Here is a 24,682-nt window from a genome sequence, read left to right on the forward strand (position 1 = left end):
TACAATATGTTATTGTTAATATTTGGTAAATAAGCACTGAAGATTCCACTAAAATGCTGTGTACAGATCTAATTGGACTTCAGGTTTACAAATGTTGTTTAGTGTGTAATAACTGTATGTATTTAACCAATCTGTTTTTTGTTTTTAAATTTAAAAATAGAACATGTCAGAAACTGCAAACGACCACATTGTCGAATCGTAAAAGGTTATTCAGAGAAACGTCAGCCAAACAGCAATTTTCTGATATCTAATCCAAAAGACATCGCGAGTACTCGTTAAATTAAGTTACTACAGCGAAAAGCGGGACAATTTCGATTCTCATAGAATTTAAATGAGCTTTTTATTCAAACACAAGTGGAAGGTACACTAACAGACTGTTTCACTCCATTGCGACAGAAACGTATTAGATGTTATGTAACTCTTACGTGTATTATCTTTTACTGGATTACTGTATCCACATTATGGATACGAATTTGCGATAAGCCAGGTTGGTTATTTATTTACTAAAGTTCACCACTTCATATTATATGTACAGTATGTTACAAGCTATATTTTATAAAATGCATGACAATTATTATGGTAAACGTAAATATTACATAAAATTATAATATAAAAATCGTTCGAATATAGATTTTATTAGCTTAACATGTTTGACTATCATTTAAAATATATTGTTAGGAACTGCCCTTTTTATAACATATTTGAGTTTGATATAGTTCAGACTATTTAAATTCCATTCCATTCCACATTTTCGAGGATGCAATTTACAATTATAATTTCCATACGGAGGAATCCAAGTCATATTACCATCAAGGTCCACGTGTCCAAAAACAGACCTGGTAGCGAAGCATCATTGCAGAGGCTAATGAAGCTGGAATGACAGTGGAGTGAAATAAAGCTAGCCCAGACCGATAAGGCTGGTTTTCTACGCTGGATGCCCTCCGCCCCACTTGGGGACTTTAAGTCAAAGGTTTCATTATTAAAACAACCAGCAAAGGCATTAGAAGTTATTATTTAATTAAATAAATTACACTTTTGAAGCCGGAACATTAACAATCGATAGATTTATAAAACTAATCTACAAATTATACATTGATATGATTTTCTAAATTCATTTTTAAGTTTTGCTACATTATTCTTAATCAATACATAGTTGGGAATACTGAATACTATCTATTACGCGCTGAATAATCTATCCGAAAATATGTCTTACTTTAAGAGGCCGTTACATTTCTATTATCTATGGAATTCCTAAATCAACTACGTAATACAGACTATATTATTATTATCTATCATAAGCAGGTTACGTCTGTACAAAATATACAAAGTCTTCTACAGTTTTATTAATATTGTGTCCAAGTTTTCGCTGAAACAAAGAAAAACATGTTTAATTTTATATTTAAAATATAAACAGTTTTGGAGACTTCTTTCCGTACACAATTACCATCGATATTTCTTCTTCCTGATGTACCAAAATACTAAAAAACTATGCTGATTTAATAGGGAATATATATATATATATATGTATATACTAAGATCTGTTCATTATCTGTTCCGTGATCATTTCTAATACGCAATAGGTGATCAATTTGTGTCTGACACACACGGTCGACTTCTGGCACTAAGGTTGGTTTCCTCACGATTCTTTCCTTCACCGTACGAGCGAGTGTTAAATGCGCACATCGATAGAAAGTCCATTGATGCACGGTCTCGAACCTGCGAACCCGGGGATGAAGGCAGCCTTGCGATTCTGTAACTCACTTTTCGAACTCTCACAGCGGTTTTCGCAGCGGCGGACGCTCCAAATCAAATCTTTTCGAACTTCTTAGTTACAGAATCGCAAGGCTGAAGCCGCTAGGCCACTTTAACAGTGAATAAATAATTGTATTTAAGGGTTAAAATATTGTTATTACCTTTATAATGCATATTTCTGTTCATACTAGGACAAGTCTTTCCAGGATACTGAAATAAAAAAAAATCGGTAAATCTCCAACTTCCAATATATTTTTCCGTGTAATTTATGTACGCGTAGTAGACATAACAATTTCCTTCTTTATTTTAGTATTTGTAATAGGGGCCAGGCTCACCTGATGTTATGTGATAAGTGATATTCATATTCCGGCGCCCATGGACATTCTCAATGCCAGAGGGCTCACGAGCGCGTTGCGTCAAAACTTCATTTACATTAATAAATAATCCAATAATTACGCCTTAAATTGCATTGATCAGTCTTTTGTATTTAAAACATACCGGATCCCTCACGAAGATTTGGTCTTGTGCTAAGTATAAACTTAATAACTTGTTTATAAAAAGAATACTTCAATCAACCATTCAGAAATGCCAGGTCTAATAACGCCACTACATAGACATCATTATAAAATAACATTTATACCACAAAATAATTTATGCAGTTATGATACAATTTAAAGTCAAATCTCTATACATAGTCCATAGGAATCAATCAAATCAATCAAAATACGTTTATTCAATTTAGATGCGTCTTAGGGCATGCTTATGAATGTCAAAAACGTTTACAAAATTCGCGAAAGAGCAAGACTACGCCATTCGTTAGCAAAACTACCAGGAGGCCTTATTCTGAGAAGAACGGGGAAGAAGCTCAGCATGTTTTACCCTTCCTCTACATTACAATTATTCAAAGGAAAATGTCATAAACCACAACGTCTTTAAAGTTACATAAGTAAAAAAAAATTGTTCTGTGATTTACCACATTCACCATTACACACATATTCACAACACTTCAAAGATAACAAATCAAATTATAAGAATATAATTAGAACTATTGCCAAGGGTTTTTTTCTTCTAGGTAGTCATTGACTGTGTAGCAACTTTTACACATTAAGATAATAGAAGGATGTCTTACAAATAGTTAATAGTAGTAAACTTTTCGTTATGATCATAAAATCTTTCTTCAACTTCCATTCTTTGACTCCTCATATAACATAAGGCTATATATAACATAATAATATTATTAATACCTTGCTCAAGTCAAAGTCGATGTTGGTCCTCACAGCCCGATGGTGTAAAGGCTGTGGCGGGCGGAAGTTGTTCCCGAGGGGAGCTTTCGGGTGCCGAGCGTCACCTTGCATCAACCGCCGAAGGCCGTGCAACTAGGGTCAAAGCTACGTGTAAGTTACTTCGTACAAGCGAATGTTACTTTGTATATATATAAAGTAATTAATTATTATTGTTTGCGCAACTATATTATATACAAACTAGCTGACCCGGCAAACGTTGTTTTGCCATATTATTTCTAGGAATCAGTTTTTTAGTTCAATAAAAAAAACTATCTACTATAGTAAATAGGGGTTGATCGGAGAGGGGTGAAAATTTAGGGTTGTATGTATTTTTGTATGTTGTATCATAAAAAAATAACACCCCTTAGCACTTAGGGGTTTGAAAAATAGATAGTCGCCGATTCTCAGACTTACTGAATCTGCATTAAAAAATCATAAGAATCGGTCCAGCATTTCAGAGGAGTATGGGAACGAACATTGTGACACGATTTTATACATTAGATATACAATAAACTATATATGACGCGCCGTCAAAAGAATTAATAATTATACTTCGATCAATTAATTAAATGAGAAATAAATCATTAGTAGCCTTGCCATTAAACATTTTTAATTTTCTTTAGATTTAATGTCCATAATTAAAAAGTAACAAATCGAGTTATTTTTTTTTATGAACAACACAAGGTAACTGTAACATACGAACAACGACAGAACTCCAAACAGTAATAACTAAACTTGGGCGCTTCCAAAGGCTTGCCTTGTCCGCTGCCAGTGGTTGCATGAAAACAACGCCAACTTCAGCATTGGAGCTAGCCCTCCAAGTTGCACCCCTTGACATACACATACAGCAGGAGGCAGCCATCAGGCTTATGGTACTGGACTTATGGGGTAAAAATCATTACAGCACACACACAGCGATCCTAAACAGGGCAATAGAATACCAACCGCTAATAGCTGCGCCATGCGATAGGATTGTTAATCAACACATGCTAAACAAGAAATACCATGTACAACTGAGAGAAGAGGAATGTGATCAATCGACCGCGAACGAGCTACGCATATTCACTGATGTCTCAAAAACAGGGAGCGGCTCCGGTGCTGGCATATTCTCTCAAGATCTCAACATCAAAACACACCTACCCCTAGGCATACACAGTTCGATTTTTCAATGCGAGTGTGTTGCCCTAACCGAAGCAGCCAGAGGCGTAAAGCGGTTGGGAGTTAATAACTTTTGTATTAAGCTCGTATCCGACAGCGCGTCTGTGCTGATGGCGTTAGGGGGTAACACGACAAACAGCAAACTGGTGCTGGCATGCCACAATGCACTGGAGGCATTAGCCCTGACGAACAGGGTCACCCTACAGTGGATTAAGGGACACAGTGGATCTCTCGGCAATGACGCAGCCGATGAGCTTGCGAGGAGAGGCTCGGAAATGTTGCCGGCAGGCCCGTATCCGCTCCTACCCTTGCCCTTCTCGCAAGTGCGAACATGGATTCGCCAGAGATCTGAGGAACTCCAGCACCAACGTTGGTCATCTAGTGTGGACTGCAGGCAATCCAAATTGGTTCTGCCAGTGGCTAACACAAGAATGACTAAACAACTTTTAAATCTAACCAGAAATAACCTCAAAATAATGATAGGGACAATCACGGGCCATTGCCTCCTTAATAAACACCTTTATGTCCTAGGCGCGACAGACAGCCCCATGTGCAGAGGCTGTTTCAACGCAGAGGAAACAGTCACCCACGTAGTCCTGGAGTGCGAGGCTGTGTCTAAACAACGTACAGAAATCCTCGGAACAGTGAGGTCGCTCCGTGAAGCCTGCGAAGTGCCCAGGAAGCTTCTGTGCTTCTGGAAGGAGTTAGGCTGGCTTAGTTAGCCAGGGCTCACGTACAACGGACCTAGTGAGCGTCTAAGTGCGGAAAACGAGTCCACAAACCATACCATACCATACCAACATACGAACAAGTCGCATCATCTTCTTTTCTTTTCACAAAGACGGGCACGTGGCTCACCTGATAATAAGTGATACCGTCTATGGACACTCAAAGCCAAAGGACTCGCGAGTGCGTTGTAGGCGTATGTGTAATGCATGTTTTTGTAGAATTCGTTTCGTAGGTTTCGTAGGGAAAGAATACTTCGAGGTCAAAGAGGACCGATTTACGCCTGTGAAAAAAAGTGGAGGGAGCTTACAACAGACTTAACATTTTTTAGCTTTGTAAAAAAATCTAAATAAAAGCGTTTTGTTGAAAATGAGTTGCATTGTTACATATTTTATGTTCTACCTTTGTTTGTTTGTATTTTTTTTAATTTATTTTTTGTTTTAATTGCATCGCGTTCGGTCAAATAAAAATAAGATTAACCGAACGCGATGGAGACTGACTGTGGACGTCTTCTGTCCTATCTAAGGGTTATAAGACATTAAGTCAAAAAAAGTAATTAAATATATATTTTTTCATTAAACTTTCAACACGCACGCACTTAAGCTGTTAAGTGCGTACTATATTAACATGTACTATTATAACATAAAAAACTATTTCACCGGGAATCCAACTTGGTAATATCAATAGTACTATTTTCATAGTGTAACTTCTAAACTGAATTCCATTTTAAAGTACAATAGCACAATTTGAAATTGAAAATTCTGTTTGTATAGCGGTCGAGATTAACGGCCCCAGCGCACGCGACCGCTATCTGCGATCCATCGCTATTTCCACATAACACCTATTCCGATTATAGACACCTAAAGGCGAAGTTTGAGATTGTAAAACCATCACAGCCATTCGCAAATTGCGTTTCGAGTTAAGACTTATTCACGTTATTCAAGTTGAAACAATATTGTAGAGTTGTAGAAAAGTTTTTGATAATATGAAATTATTGTTCACGCGCGAGATTGAAAAGTGGTTTAAATTGAAAAATTTTAGTGTTGGAGTTTGAGATTGTGATGTGGTAATTATTCTACGAAGTTATAAAACATTATGATTACGCGTAGATGTATACGTCAGCTGTCATTGTCAAACTCATATAAAATTGTCAGTCATTATTATCATGTTGTTAGTTAGATATATTTTTTAATGTTCTATATTACATTGCAACAGATTATATTACAATAATATTTGCTTATTAGTTTAATAATAATGGATTCTTTCAATTGTTTCATGCATTTACGTTCATTTATTACATTTATTTTTTAAAATAAAATATTTGTTCTTCCTTTGGCATATGTGAGGTTTCAGGCATTTTTGGGAACCTCAAAAATATGGTTATGTAAACCATAGAGACTTGGATAGACATACAGGGTTTACTGCAAGTACACGTCCGTCTCTTTCCAACCCTGGGTATACACAACTTGCCAGAAGGAGACGAAATAGTACTTTAGTGCAAACGGATTGACAATATAGAGATGCTTGATGATTGTTGTCTGATAAGGAAACATGTTCGTATATATTTTATAGGATGTATTTAGAATGATAATATAGAAGAAAAATGTATTTCCTTATATTTGGTAATAAAATATTGTAAATACGAATGAAAACTTAGTCACGCGTATTATAATTCTGACATCGAAGCCACTTGAACATTCGTTTGTTGTATGATTGCCTGTAGAATGAACGCTAGTTTATATTTTACTTATGATCGTGTACAAACCTAAAAAAACCCTGTAATGTTACAACCCTTGGTCTCAGATTTTTGTATCTATTGTCATTTGTTTTATTTTCAATAGGCTAGTAGGTAATCTCATCTGTGTCCGACACACGCCGTCAACTTAAGTCAAAGGGCAATTTCCCGACTTAGTCGTTGACGATGTTAAGTAACTTACGTATATGTACTTAAGTAAAAAGTATTGGTAACCCGGATAATTCAGCACTACTACCTATTTCTTTTAACAACTCTTTGTATAACATTTACAGCATATTCCAGAAAGTTGCCTCTTAATCCATTGTTGAACATTATTTATTTTAAGTTCGTCATTACTTTTATTCCCTGTATTGCTATTTATTCAGCTGCATTGCTACAGGCAGCACTTTGTCTAACCCTGAACCTGTAAAGATACGACAAGAATCCATCGTGACCTGTCAACATCTGGGTAATCAATCCTGTTTGTTTTTATTTGTTTAATTATCGAAAGTACAGCCGAACTCTTCAAAAGGGTTAAGCAAACTCTTCAAAATAGTTTTTCAAAAATCGAACCCAAGAGGAACGAACGGATCGAAACAAACAGAGAAGCAACGAAGCAGTTTAAAAACTTTACTAGCACTTAATTTCCACAACAAACGGAAAACATAAACAATGATTTATATTACCAACCATACAACGCCACTTTAACTTTTAACACGTACATAATTCACGGGGTCTTTGTCTAAGGGACGCGAGGAGTTTATTGTTACAACAAAACGGCCTCAAACCGTGACTTAAGGCCATCTAATGTAGATTGGGTCCTATGATATATTTTGGATTTTCAAATCTAATATATAAAATTCTCGTGTCGCGGTGTTTGTAGTAAAACTCCTCTGAAACGGCTTGACTGATTCTCATGAAATTTTGTGTGCATATTGGGTATGTCTAAGAATCTGACAACATCTATTTTTCATCCCCCTAAATGTTAAGGGTAGTCCACCCCTAAAAATTTTTTTTTAAATTTTAGTTAAAAAAATTATTCTTTATTTTTTATGATACTGCATTAAAAATACATACAACCCCTAATTTTCACCCCTCTAGGATCAACCCCTATTTTTATTATAACTGATATACATGGCAAAACGACATTTTCCCGGTCAGCTAGTAAAACTATATATTATGAGCAGTGTTAATCTAGTAGTTTTAACGTGCAACTGTCATCTCTGGGATCGTAGGTTCAATCCCCGGTTTTAAAAACTTACTGTTTTTGTGCCCATTTATGCAAATTTTTCTGCTTGATAATATTTGACAAGGTAGTTCTCGAATAACACAACTCGATTGACACATTTAATTCGGGATTTTACGTTTGTATTTATTATTAAATATAGTCTAAACTCTTTATAACGTTATTCGTTATAAGGAAAAAATCTATATAACATTTATTTGCTTTAACCCCACCCCATACATTATTCCTTCCCTCCCTATAACAAAACGTCTCGATATATACGAATGAAAATGCTCGGTCCCTTGAAATTCGTTATACTCGTAAAGAGTCTACACTGTATTTATATTTATAGATACCCGCTACCCGCCCGTACACACGCTTATACGGTGGAGAAAAATATAGTGACTAGTGAGGGAACTGACATTGGTTGACACGGAGCAGATACAGAAATCTGACGCGCAGACTTAAAAGGTTGCAGCGCCATTGGTATATATGTGCCATATATGTTAACGTAAAATTGTAAACACCGTTAGATTGTAATCTATCTCGCGAGATTATAAACTGTCGAAAGATTGTGAACCTTAACGAACTGCTTACAATTTAACGTATTATTATTCAGTAGATTGTACTACACTAACTTAGTTATCATTCAAACTTCTTTGGTCAATTACAGATTAATTTTACTTCCCAACAATTTCATATAACTACCGAATAATAATACGTTAAATTGTAAGCAGTTCGTTGAGGTTCACAATCTTTCAACAGTTTACAATCTCGCGAGATAGATTACAATCTAACGGTGTTTACAATTTTACGGTGACATATATATTTATTCATATATGGAGTCTAAGTATAAGTTATAACTTCAGGTTTTTAATTCCGCTGTAAATAAAAAATGGTTTTCGGTACATTGTCAGTAAATAGAAGAATGTGATTCAAATGTACATAAATTTTTTATAATAAAAGCCAACAGATATCCAGTCTCAACTGTTATTTGAGAAAAATCGATATCTTTAACAATTATATTGCTACTGTATTAATAGACTGAAATGGCATGGAAGATGAGAATTAAAACAAAAGAATAAACGTTTGTTTCGTCTTTTTTGTTTTTTGATTCGCGACGAGGCTGGAAATGATCAATGACAGAACGCACAAGACATTTTTTTTTTTTTTAAAGACAATTCACACCAATTGACCTAGTCCCATGCTAAGCTGGTGAAGCTTGTGTTATGGGTACTAGGCTACGGATATACATACATATTATAGATAGATATACATATAAATACATATTTAAACACCCAAGACCTAAGAACAACACCAAATGCTCATCACATCGATGTTCGCCTCAGCCGGGGATCGAACCCGGGACCCATGGATTCGCAGTCAGGGGTACTAACCACTAGACCAATGAGTCGTCAAATGACCAAAGACATGCTGCATTAGAGTCCATCTACGAAAAACTTCTCAGGCATATTCGAAACAGGTCCACTGGTACTATTTCCCGTATCTCATTAATCACATTATTATGGCTTTATATTAAAAATACAAGAGTCGTCCAATTTTTTTCCGTAATACTAAATTTACAGGCACTGCTCAGTTCACAAACACGCCCTGGATGCGACCGCGAGGGGAACGCTCTTTGCATCTCTATATCTTGTCTGGTACGATCTGATAAAAGCCTTTTGAGAACGAGCTTGAAGATATAGCGTCCTATTTCAATCTAATTTTACAGCTAATCCATTAACGCTGTTAATAGTATTAAAATTTTTACCTACAGACGCAGCGCATTCTTTAAAAACTGGTACTGTACACAACGACTATAGAAGCTATTTTATAATTCAAAATGATTTTTATATACACTCGGCGTCAAAAAATCGCACCTTTCTTAAAATTCGTGTCAAGCGATTATAACTTCTAAGATCCTTCCTGTACCCTATCATTATTAGCGTATTCTTTAAAATCTGGTACTGTACACAACTATAGAAGCTTTTTTATAATTCAAAATGATTTTTATATACATCTATTTTTAAAAGAACAGGTGGCAAACGGCCAAGAAGCTCAACTGATATAAGGTGAATGCAACCTGATGTTGATAATGCCAGCCGGTTTGTGAGTGCGTAGCCGGCCTTTTAAGAGTTGGTAAACTACAGTCACAAAGAATACATTTGGCCTTTAAGAAAAGAGCATACCAATTCTTAAAAAGCCGGCAACGCACTCGCGAGCCTTCTGGCATTGAAAGTGTCCATGGGCGTTATCACTTAATAGCAGATGAGCCTCCTGCTATCTAAATAAATAAAATCAATAAAGCAGACATATTTGTTCCACGTTGGGGACTATGAACAAAGCGATTTCATTTATGTATTTAAAAACAACTGTACAACTGTTTTATGGGTACATAAAAATTATTCAGATTTAAAACACCCTTGAGAAATTTGCAATTTTAAATAAGCGTGTTTATATGAGCAGTACTATTCTTAATTTAAAATTAACTGAGTTCTTGTTTATGAATATTACCGGTAGGCTCACACTCACGTGAGCTTTGAACGACTTTTCAGTATAATTTAAAGCACCGTTTGTAGCAGTGAATTTTGAGTTAAGGGCAAAGGATTTTTAGCACAAACGGTTAAGCGCTTAACCGCAAACCGCTTTGGAAACGTAACGTTTTATTAATGAAATGGAAAATAAAATTGCAATACATTGACTTTTCACTCTTTTTTTAATCTCGTGCTGCCTTTTATTAAATATCAGATTTTTCTTATCATCTTAGTCTAGTCTGGTCTATTGGTCAAACAGAAAAGAGACGTTTTTCTATGTTAATTCATGAGCCTACAAAAGTGTTCTTATTATGTTTAATACAAATAAATCCATGGAAACTATTGTGCCTTATTCAATATAGTTTTTTATGTATCTTTTTATAAAAGGCAAAGGCAAAGGCAAAGGGGCAGGAGGCTCACGTGATGTTAAGTACCATCCATTGACACTCTCATTGCCAGTGGGCTCGTGAGTGCGTTGCCGGCCTTTTAAGAATTGGTACGTTCTATTCTTGAAGGACCCTAAGACGAATGTATGTATTATGCATACTATATTAAATTGCTTTTTTATAATTACTTTCTTATTCATGAAAATTGAAAATTCTTTACTCGACTCGATTATTCTTAAAACACGGAAATGTATGAATTTTGCTTTCGTAACTCAAATCTAACTTTTCTCTATAAAACTTGTCAGTTTTGACATACATCTACAGAGTGACAGGAGACTCGTTCTAACATTGTTTGATTCGCAGTTATCGTATAACGGTAGCGGTTTAACCGCAGTGCGGTTAAGTGTTATGCTTGACGTTAAAATTTTCAAGCCATTTTGATGTTTCAATAGGTTTCATGAAACAGTTTTAATGGTGGTTCTACGAGGTTATAACTACAAATTATAATTTAAACTTATTCATATATTTTTTATTGCATTATATTAATTCTGAAAATTTATGACATACATGAAAGTCAGTTTATTTAATTTGCCCATAACAAGTTATAATTCGTAATATACCACAAGTATAGTATAGTCTTTGATTGACATACCCTTTACACATTTAAAGAAAAAACTTTTTAACCGGATTGAAGTTATGTATTATTATAAATTTACAACTATTTAACATTATTTTAAATTTATCCGACGTTTCGCGTGCTTTACAGCGTGCGTGGTCACGGTTACTGAAGACAAAAGGTGTTGGATGTCAAAAAGTATCACAGCGAAGTAAAGTAGCACGCGAAACGTCAGATAAATTTAAAATTATGTTAAATAGTTGTAAATTTATAATAATACATAACTTAAATCCGGTTAAAAAGATTTTTCTTTAAATACCACAAGTATTCCTAATAATTCTTGTTGCAACTTTAATTTTTAATACTTAAAGATCCAATCAAATATAATCTTTTGAAACTCAGAAATCTCAATGTAATTGAAAATTGCATCAATTGGTAAGTTCTTGGCAAGTAGATGAATTACGATATCACAAGGTGAGAGATAAGAGCTTGATAACGACATTAATAGATGCTAATGTGGAAGTTAATAAAATAGAAACAGGGCATCTTTTAGATTTGTAACGCAAGATAATTGTATGGTCATTTATTTGGACCACAAAATTGGACAATCGCAAAATTGTTTGTTGATATCAGTCAACAAACAAATTAACGTACATAAAAAAAAAGTGTGTGCGTGTAACCTTTACGCGTGATTGAAGTATAACTTCTTTGGTGTTGACGGCATATATCACTGAAATGATTAAATATTAGTATTATTTTAAATAGCGGAAACTACGTTTAAGCGTTACTTCCGTCAGAAAAAAAATCTGAGTTACTCCCTAGTCGCGCCTAAAGACGTTTTACTTCAATATGAAAAGCGTTGCCGACCCTACAACATGCGTACAGAAACGTCTAGCAGCCCTGAGAGTTCAGACAAGTCACATAGTGAACACACACACAGACATTTACTCTGTATTAAAAACTAAATGTATATACATATATAGGTAAGTACTAGTCTAGTGTATACTTTAACTAAGCTGTGCATAATAATCTAATATATAAAATTCTCGTGTCACAATGTTCCTTCCCATACTCCTCCGAAACGGCTCGACCGATTCTTATGAAATTTTGTTATGCACATTCAGTAAGTTGGATAATCGGCTACTATCTATCTTTCAAACCCCTAAGTGATAAGGGGTACTATTAACGATTGGTATGGCGTTCCATAACGTCTAACACGACGCACGTTTCAGCGTTGGTACTCTGAACCCGACGTTTTTGTTTGCAATTTCGGTTTAATTATCTTAAAATACGTAGCGCTGATGTCGCTGAAAGCGTGGTATAAAACTCAAGATTTAAGTTGGGATCGTAATCGCGATGTCGCTACAGAGTATTGCGAAGGAAAAATGAGGGTAGGGTTGTTGATACATATTCTCCTACCCACCTAAAGCAATAGAATTTAGTTCTTGTCTTTAGACAGATGTTTTTTTATAATAGTGTGTCAGCCGACAACACAGCCGACGGATGGTCAGAGCGCAAGAGTACCTTCTGCAGCTGTAGGCCAACGATTGGCAGGAGATGGGTGACAGACCGCTTGAAGTTTCTCGTTGCGTCGGCCAATACAGTTTTTGGGTCGCAGAGCCGAGTAAGTGAGTGTAAGTGAATTTTATTAAATTCTTTTTTTTATCTTACCTGTTGCTTTGTTATGTAAATTGGTTTGTTAATAACAACCCATGTGACAGTTTCGTAGCACGCAGGCGCGGTGGTCGAACCATCGTACGTCATATAATAGTCCGTATCAGGAAGCAGTCCGCGTACCGACAGACGATTCACTGGCATTTCAGCACCTGTAAATTTACTTATAATAATAATAAAACTTGATACATAACAGAAATATGGTTCTGACAATATTGATTTTACGCTAGTCCCCACACTAGGGATCCCCATATGGGTAACTAGATTACAATTACTCCGTTGTACATGGTGTTTGTTTAAATCATTTTTTTTAAGAAAAATTATACTTAGTGTTACATCTAATCAAACAAAAGTATGCGTGAATGTTTGAGTATATGTGTGTGTGCGTATTATACACTCTGTATTACATATTTATTACGAATATATGGAGTACAGAGTATAGTGGCTTATTAACATATTTTGCCGTAATCTGCGGACATTACACTGTAATTGAAATGTAATCTGACACATCACCGCTCTGATACCAATTAGTTCAAAATACAGTTTTCTATCTTTGGCTTACTAATTAATGAGTATAGGGTCCATGCGAAATATTTGTAAAGGCCCAATTTATTTATTTAATTTTAAGTAATCTTACAGCTTACATACATATTATTATGAAACAAAACACTTAGACAATACAGGAAGTCAAAACCGATTACATAGATTAACAATATATATAAAACAGAAACTAAGTACTAGTAAAAAATAAATAAATAAATTTAACCTGTTTTTTTATTAATTATAGAATTCGTCACATAAAATGATAAAAGCGCAGATATTTTTATCGAAGGTTAAAAATAGGTATGAAATATATAAACCTTACCTCCATATTTGATATTTTCCAATTCCTCCGTTAACACTCTTAGCTCTGGATTTGATAAGTCTCCAAGCTAAAAATAAAAATTTAATTTAATATATAGTATAAAACACAAATAAAACAAAAAGTATAAAACACAAATGATGGCCCCCTTATAGAGAAAAAAAATGGACAGTTCTAGTTTTATGTTTAATTTCCTATGTTGTAACGTCGAGTGAAAACAATTATTAATTTACATTAACTGCCAGCTTAGTGCTAAGCGTGGGCAGGTCATATTTCTAAAGTGCGGGATAGAAGATGGTCACTTGAACAACAATATGGACTGGACCTACTGGAAAGTGATGGACGACAAAATAAAAGATGGTCAGATGACGTAATACGTGGCTCAAGACAGAAATACATGGTAAAATATTTAAAATATGGAAAACGAATTCAGTTTTTCTTTTTCTACAATTCTGATAGTTTATAGCACACTTTTGTATACGCATACAGATACAACCTGTAACAAATTCTAGAATACCAGAGCCCCAACTTCTCGCTCTAATTCAAATTGCAAAATTGGCTATGCAGCTTTATTAATTCTATGCAAAACTTACACTAGTAATAAATAATAGGTATCGGAGAAATTTGCTAACCACGTTTGACTTTGCAAGCTGGCGATATATGTACACAGCCCGAGACAACATTGAAACTACCCGCATTAGATCGTAAAACGATCGAATAGCTCTTTATGTAAGCTGATTCATCAAGAAATAGTGCCCACGGGTTATTTAGTCAACCTATGTGCTATACTAAATAGATAGAATATCAAAATATGCTTCAATAATAACGCCATCTATTGCATTTTTGTAACACTCAAACTTTAATTAGTATCTGTATTGATTTTTTTTGTCCGCCGCCCAATGCCAGAAGGCTCGCAAGTGAGTTGTCGGTTATTTAAGAATCGGTAAGCTCTTTTCTTGATAGACCCTAAGGGTCTGTTTCGCAATGTATGAATAAAGTATCAAATAGCTATGCAACACATAAATTATTTGGAAGATAAATAATGCTATTTGACATTTATCGGACTCTTAACTTATGATGGACTTTATGTGACGAATTGCGCTATCTGACAGTCGTGAAACGCAACAATAGTGTTTATCCTACTAATAAGTAATAAATAGCTAATTTGGAACTTACGTAGAACTTATCCGTACATTTTGAAACAGACCCTAAGTCAATTTTCTTCGGAAATACTTCAGTAGGCAGCTGGTTCCAGATAGTGGTGGTGCGCGGTAAAAACTGCCTTAAAATACGCTCAGTTGTCGGACAGACGTAGAGGTGATACGGATGGTATTTTGTATTCTGCCTTGACTACCGATGATGAAACTCAGCTGCAGGTATTAATCCGAACAATTCTTTTGAATGCTCTCCATGGTAAATGCGGTACGAGACCCCACATCTCTGCGCAACGCTATGAGATCAAGCCGCTCGGAAAGTATATGATGATTTGTCATTTATGGGCTTGTCTATGATTTCTATTTATTCTATAGTCTATTGAAAATAGCCTTGTTGAAACATCTGTTGTATTTTACTAACCAAATTCAAATACACTAATTTTTACATAATTTTTTTAGTGTTCACTACGCAACGCTAATCAAGCCGATCGGAAAGTCTTTGATGATTTATGTCATCTATTTGCTTGTCTATGATTTCTATTTATTATATTGACTTTAAGATAGTCTTGTTGAAACAGTTATTGTGTTGTACATTAGTTTTTCTACAATTTTTGATGTGAAACATCTATAGCCGCACGTAAAACCGATTTCTGGCGTGGCGACGCAAGCCGCCGTATATGATGGTATATATATATACAGTCTATATGCAGTAGTGTGTACGGTGTGTGTATTTCGAAGTCACTGATTAAACGAATTAAGTAGTCACGATTTGAAATAAATTCGAAATTTTTTGTATTTAATGAAAATAAATGTTTATTCAATAAATAGTCATCGTTATCTGGAAAAAAAATCGTAATATTTTATTTTATCATTATGACACATTTAGTTTCTATCACAATCTGTTCTTTTCTGCATATTACTTTTACAAAATATTGATGTTTCACATCTGCCAGGCGTCCCGTGACGGCTCACATTTTTTTTAGTGTTGCTTTGATAAGATTTTTTCTTTTACTTACTGAGAATAGCGCGGTTAGCTGTAAGTACGTTTACGTTTTATATACGAAATATGGTGGCACTAATACCACCTTTCCGATTCAATTACTGTCAATTGAATCCAAAAGAAAACAAATCAAACGTGAAAATATAAAGTTGTCGAAGCAAAAAACGGCGAAAATTTTCCCTTACCCAATAAGGGAATGTTTTCGCCGTTTTTCAAATTTTCAAATTTATTAACGTAAAACGTTATTAAAATCAACTTAAATAAAAAAAAGTGGTGCTACCTCTTTAGGTCTGGGCCTCAGATTTTTGTATCCGAAGTTGGATGCAAGAAGGATTTAAATTTAAATTCAAAATCATGTATTCATTTAAGTACACAATGTACGAACGTCAATAAAGAAATACATATTAAATGCTTCTAATTTTACCATTTACTGCCAGATCTCGAATCAAGGGTATAGAAGGGACGGGAAGAACTGGCAATAAACTCTCCGCCTTAGAAAGTTTCTTAGAAATAATATACACGGCAAAACAATGTTTGTTGGGTCAGCTAGTAGACTCTATAATTGTGAACTTATTAATATTCTAAGAAACTTTGTCATTACGAATTTAAACCTTGTTAACATAGTTAAGAAAATATAGCTTGCATGTAAGATGCAACATAAACTAACAAACTTTCTACTAAAGCTGTGTCGTTGTTTAAATTCAGGTATTCCTAACAGCGTGCTAAACAATTACCATTTCTATAGTTGTACTAAAATTTGTGTAAATGCACAGAAGTTTGCAAACGATTCTGGAAATGAGTTTTGTATCGGCTAAGTTTGATACATTAATAAAAATAATTTAATAAATCAGTGGCGCTACAACATTTTTAGTTCTGGGCCTCAGATTTCTGTATCTGTTTCATGAGCATTTGTTAATGTTATAGGCAAGTAGGTGATCCGCCTTCCTGACACACGCCGTCGACTTTTTAGGTCTAAGGCAAGCCGGTTTCCTCACGATGTTTTTCTTCACTGATCGAGTGAATGTTAAATGATCGCATAGACAAGTCTATTGGTGCACAGACGGGTCGAACCTACGACCGAAACTACGACCTCAGGGATGATAGTCGCACGCTGAAGCCACTAGGCCAAGACCCTCGTGATGTATTAATAATATATTTTATTACTAAGTTAGTGCCCAGGACTGCTTATTTCTAAGGTGACTCGCGTATGCTTTGGCATACAATGGTTTGCCATTAGTTTTTTTATGAATCTTACCCTAAGACATTTGATTTCCTAGTATTATAAGTCAAAGAAAGAAAATATCGTGTTCACCCTACTTCGAACACACGACCTTGAGGTGAAGAATCGCAACAATTTTTATCGTTCAACGATATTAATCAATTACCTAAATCAATATTTGTGGTGGTTAAAAAATGGGCGATTTCCCCAATGTTAATACCAAAATTAATGTTAATTTAATTTATTTTATCATTATTTATTACTAAGGATGTCATGTGGAACATGGTGTAATGGTTGCAGATCCTTACAAACGTTGTGTAAAACAAAAAACTTGGCGATTAAAAAGAGTGGCGGAGAGTTTATTGCCAGTTCTTCTCCTTCTACGCCCTTGATTTGAAAACTGGTAGTAAATGTAAAATTAGAAGCATTTAATGTATATTTCTTTTTTGACGTTCATAAGTGTACATTGTGTTACCTATATGAATAAATTATTTTTGACTTTTGACTTTTTGATAGAAAGAAAATCGTGTTCCCCCTACTTCGAACACACGACCTTGAGGTGAAGAATCGCAACAATTTTTATCGTTCAACGATATTAATCAATAACCTATATCAATATTTGTGGCAGTTTAGTTATAAAATCCAGGACTCAAAAACGCGTTTCCAGCGTTAGTTAAAGAGAGAATAATTTTTAAATGAAGAATATTAAATCTGTAACAAAATACAGTCGCTGTTTTAATTTATTAGATTTGAATCAGAGGTAAACATTTTTCTTTCGTATTCCAGACAGTTGTTAATTTGAAGTAATAGCATCGGCGGCTAATCCAATGGCGCACAGAAAATTCCAATTTCCTTAATTAACTAGTTTGGGGTGGATGCTATGAAAGGTGCGGCATCGTTGATAACACGATATCGATAACTCACTATCTCTAGTATAAAACAAAATTCAGTCTCGTTGTGTTTACAATTTGGTATACAAAGGATTTTAAAGTGCTGATTCAAGATCAATTTTGTGCGTGCCTTGCTACTACATACATAAAAACAACTTATCATATTATAGTATAGTAGCTGCCCCGCGGACTTCGTTTCTACTTGATGTGACTTTACTTAGCCTACCTTTTTAGTATATACCAGAAAGAAAGAAAGAAAGAAAGAAAAAACTTTATTATGCACAATATACAAGATATTTAGATAAAGTAAAGTGCACTGGCCCCCACACTAGGATTCCCTGTGTTGTGGGTAGCCAGTCTCTTCCTTTTGACATGAAAACTGTATTTTATAAGTTATATTAATTATTTCTACACATTTATATTAAAACTATTTTTGTACAATAAGAATATTTTCAGTATCAGAATACGACAGGTTAACAAGATATCTTTTGAGATGTTTAGTAAATGTATGTAATGTGATTTTTGAAATGTTAGTGATAATTTTGTTTTTAATGAAGTGGTTAACCAACATGGAACATTTTGCTATGCTACCCCAGAGACTGTTCGGTTTTCCGGAAAGAAAACTTTTTAGGTTTTAATGTGATTTTTCTCTATAAAACCTCAGAGTTCAAGTTATAAGTTCGTAACTAACAAATAAAAAATAAGGGTTGATCGTATACGGTAGATAGTGCGTTTTTTAAGGCAGTTTTTGCCGCGCACCACTACTATGTCGAACCAGCTGCCCACTGAAGTATTTCTGAACCAATTCGACTTAGGGTCTTTAAGAAAGAGCGTACCGATTATTAAAAGGCCGGCAATGCACTCGCCAGAGAGTCCATGAGCGGCGGTATCACTTTAGATCAGATGCTGCCCGTTTGCCCACTGTTCTATAAAAGAACAATATAATAAATAGTCATATTAAAAAACTGTCAAATAAATTTACCCTCCGTTTTAGTATTACCTTACACCTTACAATAAGCTTAACAAAAACGTAAAAATGAGCATATTTTATCCAATACAATACTCACCTGTAAGAGTAAAGAAATCGAAACAATCCCCTGAGCTTTGTGTAAAGCCTCCGAAAAGTTTGAATACAGCTGCGAATTGAAACCAAATATTTGAATCTGTAACAAAAGAAAATCTTGAATGTTAAAAATCGTATTTTGAAGCCATTTAACAAAGGTTGTTATAAGGAAATTTAAGAAGTTAAATTGTGTTGGGAACGAAGTTATATGATTTTAGGATGTACAGTAGATTACTGTCGTGTTGATAAATACAGTAGATTTTTTTTGCAAAAGAATTCTGTCGAAATTGTTTTTGACTGAGTTTTTTATTTATGTATTATTACTTTTATTATTTTTAATTTTAACAAAACTTAATGGCTACCTATATTATAATTAAAGTCGATTAAATGTAATTTTTAGGTGCTTAAATAAATACAAGAAATGACAAGCAAAAACGTATAAATATATTATGTTATTTACATTTACGTTTCGTAATTGTCACATAAGTATTAATTTTTAACTTCATGTATTTTTGTGTTTTATATCTATTTATATAAAATAAATTACTGTTCGTTTGTTCTGTTACTTGAGAATAGCTGGACAGATTTGGCTAATTATAATGTTGAAATATTTGTGGAAGTTCAGGGAAGTTTTAAACGGGGAAACATAAATAATAAATAAAGAAACATACTAAAAACAACATTGAATTTTCCAATAAAAACGGTTCCTAACTGGGAAATAATTTATGTCTTTTGTGTTTTTAGAAATAAAAATTGTCACTGTTGTCATATTTATGCCATTAAAATTCTGTTTTGTTACTATAGTGTCCAATCTCTTTGGTCGGTTATAAAACAATGTACTAAGTTTTGACAAATATATAGGTGATACGAATTTACCGTCATTTAATTTAAAATTAATATTGTATCTACTCAAAACCATTTGAATTATCGAATTTGTATTAGTGTGCGTTAGTCTTAAATACTAAACAACTAAGTGAAAAAATAGAACACAAGAATAGAGTGTCTTCTTTTGAATAGAGGCTGTACGTTTCTTATATTAATTATCCTTTAGTGATTTAAGTTAGACTTAAATTTCTTATTAGTCTTAAGCTAGGCTAGATTATAATGTTAAATGATGTCTCAGTGAAGACACAAGTATTAAAAAAAAAAGGGTGCGTGTACTTATGTACGCGCGTAAGAAGTTATACTTCTTTGGCATTATTAAAAATAGTTTTTGATTGCATGCAAATAATTAATTACAATTAGCTAATCAAAGACTGGAAAAGGAATCATTATAGTCAATTAAGTTCAGTTTACATTTGAAAAATTAAATAAATAATTATTTATTATTATTCTCTTACATTAAGTGTAACATAAATACTATTCAGTTAAAAGTATATATTATTATATATTTAGAACATCTCTACCAAACACTAAGATGTATGTTGTATGACAAATGTCATTATGGTCATTCAAAATTCTTGGCATACGAACTTCACTCATATTCTATTTCTTTTTACTTGTAGATTGTTTTATTCCTATCTCGCTCTCGCACGCTATAATCACACTCCCAATTTTGTGTCACAGGTGCGCACGCATCGTAAAATTTCACTCTCATAAATTTTTCATAACGCGCCTAAAGAAGTATAACTTCAAAAATATATAGTATCTACTCGATTATAGGTTTACTCTAAATATTAAAAAGTTTTGATACTGTCGTCGGCATTTAATCTATGCTTAGATATATTTTCGCTCATTGAGGGCTCAAAGAAAGCTAGAAGCTAGAAGAATAATACAGTATTATTTTAATAATACAGTATTAATACAGTAGTAATTTAGTAAATAAAAATATTACCGATGTAGCGATTACGCGTCTCGCGAAATACCTCCGGTATCACACGTGAACTAGTGTATTGGAATTAATATAATGTATCTTGTTTTTTGTAAAAATTTGAGAGATAGAAAAAGTCCCTGGACACAATGGGAGTAGAGTATTATTAATAAAAAGAATAATACAGTAGATGATAAATTTACCGTATTCTTTCTACTGTAATGTAACATCACTGGTTTAACGTGACTCAGGAGGTATTTGCCAAATAAACAGTATGCTTCAGTTAGCCCGAAGTCGTTTGTTGGGATTACGTCGGGTACGGGGCCCATGCGTGTAAAACATCTGTCACTTCTTTTGAACTTAAAGGAATCCGCGACGAAATTCCAACATATTGGCTGTTTATTTGTGGCTTAGGGTGTTTGATTTAATGTTACATTTTAACAAGATGGCTTTTTAATGCTTCGTTTTGGTTACGTTTTCGGATGGATTGGATGGATAATAATACGTACTCTTAGTTTATGAGGAAAGGTTTTAAATAACTAATTTATAAATATTTAGAAAGCCTTCTAGATAGAACCAGTATACCGAGAGCTGGTGCTTTCCTCGCTCAACGAATAGATATCGCAATACAGCGATTGCTGCCCGCGCTGCCACAGAGACTAAACTTTGTAAATCTGTTAAAATTTTCCATTTAACAATTTTTTATTATTATTATTACTATGTGGGTTAAGAATATTGTTAATAGTATATTTATAAAATAACTAATTTAATTTATCAATTAAGTCTTATAAAAACGAAATTAGTTTAATTGCTCCGGTTTTTTTTCAAGTGTAAACACAATTTGACAGAAACAGACGAAAGAGTAACTATTAGATTAGGGAATCAATCAATTGCTTTGGGACAATCTACGGTTCTACTAACAATATAAAAAGTAAATAAATCAGTGGCGCTACATTTTTAGGTTCTTCCTCAGATTTCTGTATATGTTTCATGATCATTTGCCAATCTAATAGGCAAGTATACATAGGTTAACAGGTCGATAATCTAGAATAATTTATTATTCCTGGTACAAATGTTAGCAAGTCTGCAATCAATTAGGGCGCATCAATCCAAGTGTTTACCAGGCGTAACTTGACGAAACTGAGATACGCTAGTGCTAATTAGCTCGCAGCTCGTGTTTCTGTTTAATACTTTCCTTCCGTTAATTAATCTTGTATAAAATATATTATGCAAGGTATATTGTGAGCAGTGTTGGCCTAGTGGCTTTAGCGTGCGACTCCCATCCCTGAGATCGTAGCTTCGATCCCCAGCTGTGCACCAATGGACTTTCTATGTGTGTGCGCAATTAACGTTAGCTCGAACGGTAAAGGAAAACATCTCGAGGCTTGCCTTACAAGTTGTCGGCGAATGTCAGGCACAGGAGGCTGACCACCTACTCGTCTATTAGATTAACAAATTTTTATGAAACAGATATAGAAATCTGATGACCAGACCTAAAAAGAAAACGATACTGATTTTTTAAAATTAAATTATGGAAATAAGTAACATAAACATTTATAATTATTTATTTTTATAGTATCATTTATTTTTAGTTACATTACTACAAACCATTGTTTAATATTAATAGTTTGCTTGTTTTTTTAAACTATGTTCTACACTTTGACATATAATATAAACAACAACATACAACAAAAAAAAACTTGTAAACTCAACAATTGTTACAATAACTCACTAAACGACGTACTTGAATAGCTTTTTACTTATAAAGCCAAACTAATTATTCGCTTTACTAAAATTAATGCAAACACTGAACTATTATCGCAACATATTTACTAAAATTATATTTTTATATACATTCATTACCTTACTACTTTAGTAAGCAATGTGGGAAACTGTCTCACAAAATAGCGTCTTTTGTTACGACAGAAATAAGCTATCAAATAACAGAATTATCGATATGGAATAATTTGCTTACCTCAGCAGGGAAAGAATATCCATTAATGGCATGTTCCGAACCAAATTGATCGTGTAGACCGTAATGTATGTGGATCTCATGAAACTGATACTTGTACGAGAGGGGTCCACCTGTTATATTGATGTGGTGACGTGTCTCATTTTCCACTGTGAAGATCACCGAGTGACCCGTGTTGCTAATTAATCCATTTATCTGAAAATTTCAGGATTTTATTATCGATGCAGTTTTAATTTATGAAATAAATACGACGACATTTTAGATAGATAGCTTATAGCGTATAGCTTTGAATTTGGTCAATATAATAGAACAATATTATATTGACCAAAATCAAAGGTCCCGGCTGAATTCTATTGTATTAGGGTGCGTCCACATCTGGCGATTGCGCCGCGAATGTGCAGGTCGCGAGCCGCTTGCGAGCTGCGCGCGTGCATTCACGGCATTGGTTTGGTGCGCCTTTTTAGTGCAACACATGCAAGGCTCGTAAAAGCCGCGCTCGATCTGCGCGCACTCAGTTCTCGCGCTTACTGTTCCGTCTACGGGCGTGGGCGGAAGGAAGACGCTGATCGCGCACGGCGTTTAGGTTGAACAAACAAAAACGCACGCGCGCAGCACGCAAACTGTTAGCGAGCTGCATATTCGCCAGATATGGACGCACCCTGAGGTACTGAACAACGTCATCGGCTGTTACGACTATCGGTTTTTACGACCAAATATGAGTAGTCCCTTCAATGTCGTTATAACAGATTTTGACTTATTTTCGTTTATATATTCCTTTATACATAAAATGATTATATTTGTACTAGCTGTATTCTGTGGTTCAAACAATTGTTTTGTTAGACGCGTGGACGTTTTTGAAGATATATCTTCTATAATACTGTAGTACATCACTTTAATCTATTGTCAATAGTTACCGCACGCAGTAGAAGTTTTGGTTTGTCTTTTTAACAACTTGGGTTACATATTGTAATTTCATACAGAACCGTTTTTTTTTAAATTATTATATACATTCTATTTTCATTGGGGATTACGTAGTTCTAGGGGGAAATAACTTTTCAAATCAGTTCTGTAGTTTTTGAGCCTTTTGAATGCAAACAAACAAACAAATCTTACCTCATCATAATATTAGTTTTGATAATATAAGACACTAAAAGTGTCGGGCAAGTTAATTAAAAATGGTCAAATAATATCTTAAATCCAAATTGAAAAAATACATTAAAACATCAAACTAATGTATGAAAACACCAACTATGACTTGCAACATACATTTTATATAAAATTTATATATCTTATATATAAATTTATTTTAAATAGGAACCAAATCTCGGAGGAGACTGCTTATTTGAATTTTAAATAAGTTTTTTTTTTAAATCGTGATTTTTTAAAATTAATGATTAAAATGTCTTACCCTATGCTTATCTATATGTAAAAATCTTAAGTTGGGATCGAAGAGCAACTTCTCCGGTTCCAGGTTCACCGGAGACTGTCTGCGGCCTTTGTTGCACAGCGACCATTCTGGGTTGATGAGCCCCCAGAAGGCTGGACCTGTTGACAATTTTTTTTTTTTTTTAAAGACAATTCACACCAATTGACCGAGTCCCATGCTAAGCTGGTGAAGCTTGT

The 24,682-nt window shown here is 34.2% G+C and overlaps 1 protein-coding gene across 1 annotated transcript in view; it reads right to left on the minus strand.

The window, feature by feature from the left end:
- Nucleotides 1-993: 993 nt before the first annotated feature.
- The window catches only part of LOC125061607 (carbonic anhydrase-related protein 10), a 59,534-nt gene continuing 35,845 nt past the window's right edge, over nucleotides 994-24,682 (minus strand). Inside the window, exons 4-11 of the mRNA XM_047667115.1 lie at nucleotides 24,468-24,604; nucleotides 23,063-23,254; nucleotides 19,282-19,377; nucleotides 13,955-14,021; nucleotides 13,087-13,241; nucleotides 2,997-3,128; nucleotides 1,914-1,962; nucleotides 994-1,366 (exon numbers count right to left, since the gene is read on the minus strand). Of these exons, the coding sequence (XP_047523071.1) occupies nucleotides 1,344-1,366; nucleotides 1,914-1,962; nucleotides 2,997-3,128; nucleotides 13,087-13,241; nucleotides 13,955-14,021; nucleotides 19,282-19,377; nucleotides 23,063-23,254; nucleotides 24,468-24,604 (851 nt within the window). The 3' untranslated portion in view covers nucleotides 994-1,343. The remainder of the gene's footprint in view (nucleotides 1,367-1,913; nucleotides 1,963-2,996; nucleotides 3,129-13,086; nucleotides 13,242-13,954; nucleotides 14,022-19,281; nucleotides 19,378-23,062; nucleotides 23,255-24,467; nucleotides 24,605-24,682) is intronic.

This window comes from Pieris napi, chromosome 23 (assembly GCF_905475465.1).
Source record: "Pieris napi chromosome 23, ilPieNapi1.2, whole genome shotgun sequence".
Taxonomy (NCBI): Eukaryota; Metazoa; Arthropoda; class Insecta; order Lepidoptera; family Pieridae; genus Pieris; species Pieris napi.